Source organism: Belonocnema kinseyi, chromosome 10, assembly GCF_010883055.1.
Source record: "Belonocnema kinseyi isolate 2016_QV_RU_SX_M_011 chromosome 10, B_treatae_v1, whole genome shotgun sequence".
Lineage (NCBI taxonomy): Eukaryota > Metazoa > Arthropoda > Insecta > Hymenoptera > Cynipidae > Belonocnema > Belonocnema kinseyi.
In genome coordinates this window covers 90,616,021-90,623,724 of record NC_046666.1, presented here as the reverse complement: position 1 = coordinate 90,623,724, position 7,704 = coordinate 90,616,021, and the positions used below count along the sequence as shown (strand labels likewise).

Sequence of the window (7,704 nt, the reverse complement as noted above, 5' to 3'; positions counted from 1 at the left end):
AGCTCCAAGGAGATTATGTTGAAAAATAAAAAAAAATTTACCCAAAAAAAATTGTTTTTATACTTCATTCTAAGGACTTATTGAACTACCCTCGTATGTACCTTTCATTGAAGATAATATTAATTTAAACCAAAAAAGCAGACCTAAAGGTCTCCTTGTAAGTTTACAAGCTCGTTCAAAATTGTTGAGTCGACTCAAAAGCTCAAAATGTCTACGCTCTTTATACATTTAATTTTAATTTAAGCGGCACAAGTTGACGATTTATTTATTTATTTATTAACACGTATTCGGTACAAAGTCCAGTTGAATGAAAATAAAAAGATTAATAAAATGTGAGATTGTGTAAAAACTGTAAAATTATGGAAAACTATATACAAACTTGACGTGTGCTGTATGAACTGTAATTCAGTCTTTATCCTTTAGATTCTTTAGACAACATGATTAAAAACTGAAGCGACACGTTAGAGAGGATCGTCAAGACATAACGACAAGCAGGCTTACTGACGGTCCACCGGGTGAGATATTAGTCACCATAGCTGCATGACAACGAGATGTTGACCAGAGTTCACATGAACTCGATGAAACTAATAGCGGATTCGTTTATCCTGCACTGGTGGACTCCAAGAGCACTCCGATCGCTCCGTCTTACTTCTTACATCTCACTCCGACCTGTGTCGGTGCATATCGAAGTGCACCAATGCAGGATAACCGAATGCGCTATAAGTTTAAGTCAACCAAGTTCAAATTGAATACAATTTGGTACATTACTGAGGGGTCATCCATAAATTACGTAACAACATTTGGGAAGGAGAAGGTTCCGAAAATTTTACAATATGTTACATTGATGTACGCTAAATTATATTCATGCTTATAAATTATATTTATAATCATTTATCATTCTTGGTAAACACTCAAGATTCTTTCTTTCAATCGCGCGAATCCCCCTTCGAGCGACATCGAGGAAATTATCCTTGCTAATGAAACGCCTGGGTCGCGAGTGGTGCGACGCTACTGAAGCAAAGTCCATAAAATTATCCACGAGACCAAGAACGGCAGATCTTCCTGTACCCGTGCTACCAACGAATGCTCGTAGCAATACTATACATGTGTGAAGAGAAGTATCTCATTGATAGAGAGAAGATAATAATTAGCTATACTTTTGAATATATCTTCTTCACCAATGACGAGACTACTTAACGCAAGCGCAGTAGTGCATCGGACCATCGTTGGGAGCACTGCCCCGGGGTTCGGCCTAAGCCCTATCTTCCTTGGCTTCATCGCTCAAACCCTTGCCGAGCGAAGAATACCCTGACCTTCCCGGATCTCCCTGGATTCTCCCGACTGGCAGAACGTCTTCATCACTGTCCCCAGAACTGGACCACCTATCCCACTCGCTGCCCCCAATATCGCTTGCTTAACCCATTGCATGCGATATCCCCCCCTACATCTTAAACTCTATTCTTGCAACATCTACCTGTCTAGAATTAGTACTAGCCCACAGACTGACCTCAGCATAAAGGGTCTTCAATATAAGAATAATCAGTTTTCTTATCACTGTCATATCTGTGATCGAATTTGAAATTTGATAACGGATTAAATTAGGAGTATAAAATTGGTTTGATTAAATATTTGAGAAAATTGCAAAGCCTTGTTTTATTAGGCAGTATGAACGTTTATATATTGTACAGCACCCATTCTTCAAAATGTTGATGTTATTTTAGTTCTCGTTTAACTTGTCACCAAATCTAGAGAAGTGAAATATCAATTATAGGGGTTACTTTAGTTAATAGTGCAGATTTTATCTTTTAAAAATGAATATAAGTTGCCCTAAACTTGTTTAATAATTTTGAGATACTATCAATTGAAAACATGGTTAAAAAGTATATTTTCAATGGACATTTTCCACCCAGTGGGGCAAATTTTTACACTTTAATTTTCGCGTGGAGCAGAGTTTGTTCGATTCGTGTTCTATATGGTTTCAATGTACTTCTTTTTAGTTTTGTACATACATGAACTTTTAACTAGATACATCTTTCTAATACTTGTTTGTCGTCTACAATAGGGAAAAGTGTGTTACATAATCCATGGATGGTCTCTAATAATAACACTTTTAATATCGTATAAATTAATGAAATTATTGGGACACGAACCTTGATTCTTCCCGTCCTACAAGCTTTGTAGGTGCACATTTTTTGCAATTTTTCATATTTTTCTCAAATGATGTATAAATATAAACCGCACCTCCTTCTGCTTTATTAAAATAGAACGGAGCTGCCACAAGAAGATCTGAGACTCTATAACAAAAATGTAAGAATGAGAAAAAAAGGATACATAAAATGTCGCTAATCAGGTGACAGTGAAATAAACCATGTTTTGAATGAAATTGTAAATACTTAAAAGCTTACTTGTCCCCATTAACATCGGCAGAAGCAATTTCGTATCCAAAACTCGATGCCAACTGTTCGCCGTCTAAAATTGTAACGTTCTTCAACAGTTCGTCTTCTTTATGGCGCATATAAAGAACAACTTGTCCTGTTTCATTAGAACGTGGGGCTCCAGCAGCATACGCCAATCCATCTTTGAAGAAATTACCTACTGCTACTGACATGCCTATAATAATAAAGATCAATTTTAATCGCAATTTCTAGTAGAAATAAAATTTGCAATATTGGACAATTTGTAGGGATGAAATTGGCCAAAAGTGTAATGTTTTAAGGTACACAAAGACATAAAGACCTAAAAAATCATAGTAAAGACAGGAAGTATAAGTCCACACCCCAAAAGTGACAAAAATTCTTTCAGATTTTCATAGATTTCTATAGAAATTCGCATAAAAAAGTTTATAGGCTCACTGACTTTAAATTCAAAGTCTAAAGATATAAATTAAACATGTTTAAACTGAATGTCTTAGTTTAACTAGAATATTAGACATCAATGACCTCTAGTATCACCACTTACCTAGTTTTATGCAAATACACCTAAAATAATTTTGTAATCAGAGAAATTATATTGGTTACATTTTTAACTTTTAAATTAAAATTCCCTCACAGCGTGAGATATCGGCCATGATATTCTCGGAATATCCTAGAATTATCGCGAATAATGTCGCATAGTGCAGAAATCTTGGTATACCTGGAATGTCACAAAGATATGTCAACAAAAACACTGATATGCATGATGCGCTGCAACTTTTATAACTTCGCAAATCGGAGCCATCTGCACAATCTTCGGAATTTAGCCCCTCAACTTACGACTACACGTTTTCGCTTCGGGAGAACACAGAACAGAAAGATGCGTAGAAAGTGGTGGGGTTGGATTTCTCGGGCCGTACGCACGAGCTGAAATAGTTGATTCTCTCATTTTGCAGCTCAATAACAAATCCCACTTCGCAGATAAAATTTAATTCTTTTTCAATATAAAAGAGCGATTTTGAAATTATTAATAACATCAAAAAATTTGAAAAGCGATTTTTTTAACTTGAGTTACCTTCCCTCGTGACACACACACACATTTTTCGGTTTCGGTTCCTTTGAAGTCCAACCGGATGGCCTATGACAAAACCACCGGTTACATCCTCAGGTTGCGGATAGAGGGCCCATATACCAAGGGTTTCTGCTGAATATGGTTACATTAATCAATAAGCAGTCGCGGTAAGTTGGAGGGCCCCGAAGAAGAAACTCACAAGCGGAGGCGTAAAAAACCTGCCGAAAGCTGGATGGACGAACCCTTTTCCTAGTTGAACGTGGGAACAACAATGACACCATCAAACCCAGTTGTAGATACTGTTCCAAAAGATTGAACGCGCAGAGCATCCAACAAAGGGTTGGCAAACAATACTGATCACTCTTGATTTCAGGTTACTGATAATTAATTATTTGGATGGAAACACGACGGGGAAACGCCCACTATGAGTAGACGAATAGACTTAAGCATGACTTGCTAAATTGCTACAATGACAGCATTGTCCCTGTTCATGAAGGCTTCATGCCACGTACACATACTCTGTGGTGCCAGAAACACCTATAGTTTTAGCATGTTTCGTAGATGGATTAACTCAATGACGGCCTTCTCGAGTGCTACGATAGACAGTATGCGTCCCACATTCAGTGTGTAAATTTTACATAATATCTGACAGAAATTTCACCGCCAAGGTTAGACATTTCGCGCGCGAACTAAGGATCCGTTATCATACACTTAACAAGTCAAAGCTGCTGACCATTAGGCAGTACATTGTTGACAGAATACGGGTACTACCTGACGCTAGGAGAAGTCTACGAGGAGAAAGGTGGGTCAGAAAAAACCAACAGTATTTCTCTGATCCATCTCGTCTTCCAATAACCTCCAGTTACTGCCGACCATCCGCCCACACCAGAGGGAGTTGAAGCACTTTGGAGAAGAACCTACAAAGTTCAGCCTCGACTAGAAGAAGGCTCAAAAAAATAAATAGCTTCGAAGAGCTGTACAATGCCCTCATAAAACCTGAGGAAGAATGCCCACCTGTAATTCCGGGAAGGTGAAAAAAGTATTAAGTGGCATGAAGAATTATTCCGCTACGGGACATGACATGAAGACCTTCTGGTTAAAGAAGTTTCGCTCAACACACCAGCATCTAGCCCGCATTTCCACCACATATTTAAAGTCTGAAGAGCCTATTCCGGAGTGGTTGGTGGAAGGGCGCACAGTGCTCCTACCAAAGATGGACAACTTGGCTGACCCAAAGAATTACAGGCCAATCACTTGTCTAAACATAATGTATAAGGCCTTCACAGCTATCCTAAATGATAAAATTGTTCGGACATTCCGACGTATGGTGTGAGAAATGTGCGAACACCGCGACTCAAAGAGAGGCGTAGCAGGATGTCAGGAGAACCTGCTCATATATAGATGTGTCTGCAAAAATGCAGCATCCTACCAGCGCAGCCTATACATGACCTGGCCGAAAATCTTTCAATTCTATCTCTCATAGACTTATCATCTGTCTTTTGAAAAGATTAAAGGTTCATCCGCACATCGTGAGGTTCATAGAGAGATTGATGCTGCTTTGAAAAACCAGATATACTATCTCAAGGTAGGTTTCCGTATGGGCGACTGAAGTTGCGCTACTTGGTTTGCGCGAAACACGTCGCGCGATTAGTGATTCATACGGGTTTTCTAGGGGGCGTCTAGAGGCAAGCGACTTTAACAGAAAAGTTCATTTTCATCTAAATACTTAAATTTTTAGTTGAAAACATTAATTTCTACCCTAAAATAAGAAAGTTTTAACAAATTAGTTTAATTTCCAAAGACAACAGATTTTCTCCAAAAGTTGTTCTTCGCTAACTAAAAAAATGAATTTTTAAAAAAGTCAAACAAGGAATTGAACTTTCAACCTAAGAAGATGAATTTCCAATAAATAATAATTAATATTTCAACAGAAAATATTTTGATTTTAAATAAACTTTAATTTAATTTAACTGAAAAAGACAAATTTTCAAACAAGAAAAGATTCATTTTTAACTAAACAGTTGCATTTTTAACTAAAAAAATTTATTTTCTGCCAAAAAATAAATTTCTAAGAGAATGCATAAATTATTCATCAAACATTTGAATTCTTAACCAAGGAGATTAATTTTCTAACAAAAAAAGATGAGCTCTTAACTAAAAAGTTGAATTTTAGTCTAACAATGATCACTTTTTTAACCAAAAATGGAGAATACTTCAATTTTCATTGAAAGCAATAATTTTCAATTTAGAAAAGCGAATTTTTCACAAAACAAATTCAATTTGGAAGCGTTCGCTCTGAAAAGAATTCGAATTAGTAATGTCAAAAAATGTCATTTTTAATTACTGAATTTTCGAAAGCCCACAAGAATCCAAATTAATTTCAAATCTTCCATAATTAAAATTCACGGTACACGATTTTAAAGGCTCAAGTCGCGTCGGCTGGGCGGCCAGACTGCTTCTAGAGCAGTCTAGTCGCCACGATTTAAATTCGCCCTTGGGGTCCCTACCGTCGCGCGACGATTTTCGCACCTTAGGAAAGGGCGCCATAAGATTCAGTGAGAAGCAGTCATAAACTGAAATGCGAGATCTGAGTAGCGCTACTCCAGTCGCCTATACAGAAACTCACCTTCATTGGGAAAACATCGAGTGACAACTAACAACGTCACCTTTCAGAGAGGTGTCTATTATTGCCACTATCTCTCGCAGCATAGCTCTAGGGACTTTCAAGGAATACTCTAAGGAGGTTGGAATGGATTTTGGGTTAGCACAATGCGCCAAGGTTCTTTTGGAGCAAGGAAAACTTAATGGTATTTCTGAAGACCCTGAGCTCGTCGACAGAAGCGCTATACGACACCTTCGTTCTAGAGAGACCTCTATATACATGTGCGTCTCATCCGGCAGATTTGATCTGCCATTTAATCGTTTAATCTGCAACGAACATGCTTGCGTCCCGGTATTACTCTACACAGCTGAAAATTGTCTATCACTTCCACACATTACTCCTTTCCCCCACCGAGTGAATCACGCCTACCCCGAAAGGAAAATGGCTTAATGGTGTAATTTGGAGTGGTTCCATAGACGAAGTACGAGCACAGATCCCTTGATTTTAAGACACGAAAGGTTATGCACATGAACAAAAGTATATACCTTAAGTCTTCTGTTCCGCGACTCTGCATCTCACGCCGCCAATGTGGTTGCGGAATCCTAAATTTTAAATTTCTTCACAACAGGATATTCTGGATACAGCACATATAGTCTCAAATGAACGGGAGCCGTTCATCATAACCAAAGAGAATGAAAAGAAAGAAAGGTAAGAGGGTGTTGCAAGGGTTATACCCAGGATATTCTGTTAAACTAATCGTCCTCATCATCGGCGCTCTTGAAAGTGCCAAACTTTTATTTGTTAATAGCCTGAAAAGAATCCCTGAGTGTCAACAAGATGTTAAGACACTTGCGAGCAAAATGCAGAAGGCGGTCGTTCTTGGGTCGCTCCGTGTCCTCAGGATGCGCGAGAGAGAGATAAATCCTATTGAAAGTTGTAGACGAATTCCTGCAGAATATAAAAAAAATAGAGTATGTAAAAAAACATTTTTAACCTGGATAATCGATGTTTATTTTAAAAGTTTTTAATTAAAATTTAGATTAGAGATCACCATGAGCGCTTAGGTACTAAATTCTACGTGCTACACATTTTTTTAAAAATCTCAGCGAAAAAAGCGTTTGAAAATGCTATTCAGTCAGAATTATTTCTACGAAATGCAATTTTATCATTCATCGTATTTAAAGGTTTTTTGGATCGCAAATTTCAATTAATTTCTAAATTTTAATTAAAATCTTTCAAATTTGACATCCTTTTTTCAGGTTAAAATGTTTTTTTTTTTAATTCTCCCTATTTTTCCTATATCCTGCAGGTTCAATTCTTGACTAATGTATTTATTTATTAAATATGTTCTTTAAAAAATTATAAGAATAATGAAAATATTATGGATTTTACTAAAATTAAAAAAAAATTGTATTGAAAAAAAATAACATAGAAAAAAAACTTTTTTCGGTCGAAAAATTCCTGACTAAGGCATTTGTTTATTAAATTTCTTTATAATTTTTACAATAATATTGTCAATAAAAATGTCCTAATCATCCTGTTTTTTTCAATCAAAATTTCTCGCGAGATAACTTAAAAACGTAAAATTATGGAAAATCGTTGAAAATATTCTTTCAACA

General features: G+C 36.8%; 1 protein-coding gene across 2 annotated transcripts in view; it reads right to left on the bottom strand.

The window, feature by feature from the left end:
• The window catches only part of LOC117181385 (integrin alpha-PS1), a 71,390-nt gene that overhangs the window by 29,730 nt on the left and 33,956 nt on the right, over nt 1–7,704 (bottom strand). For both annotated transcript variants that reach the window (XM_033373988.1, XM_033373989.1), the window contains 2 exons: nt 2,406–2,610; nt 2,151–2,294 (listed from right to left, as the gene is read on the bottom strand). In XM_033373988.1, the coding sequence (XP_033229879.1) occupies nt 2,151–2,294; nt 2,406–2,610 (349 nt within the window). The remainder of the gene's footprint in view (nt 1–2,150; nt 2,295–2,405; nt 2,611–7,704) is intronic.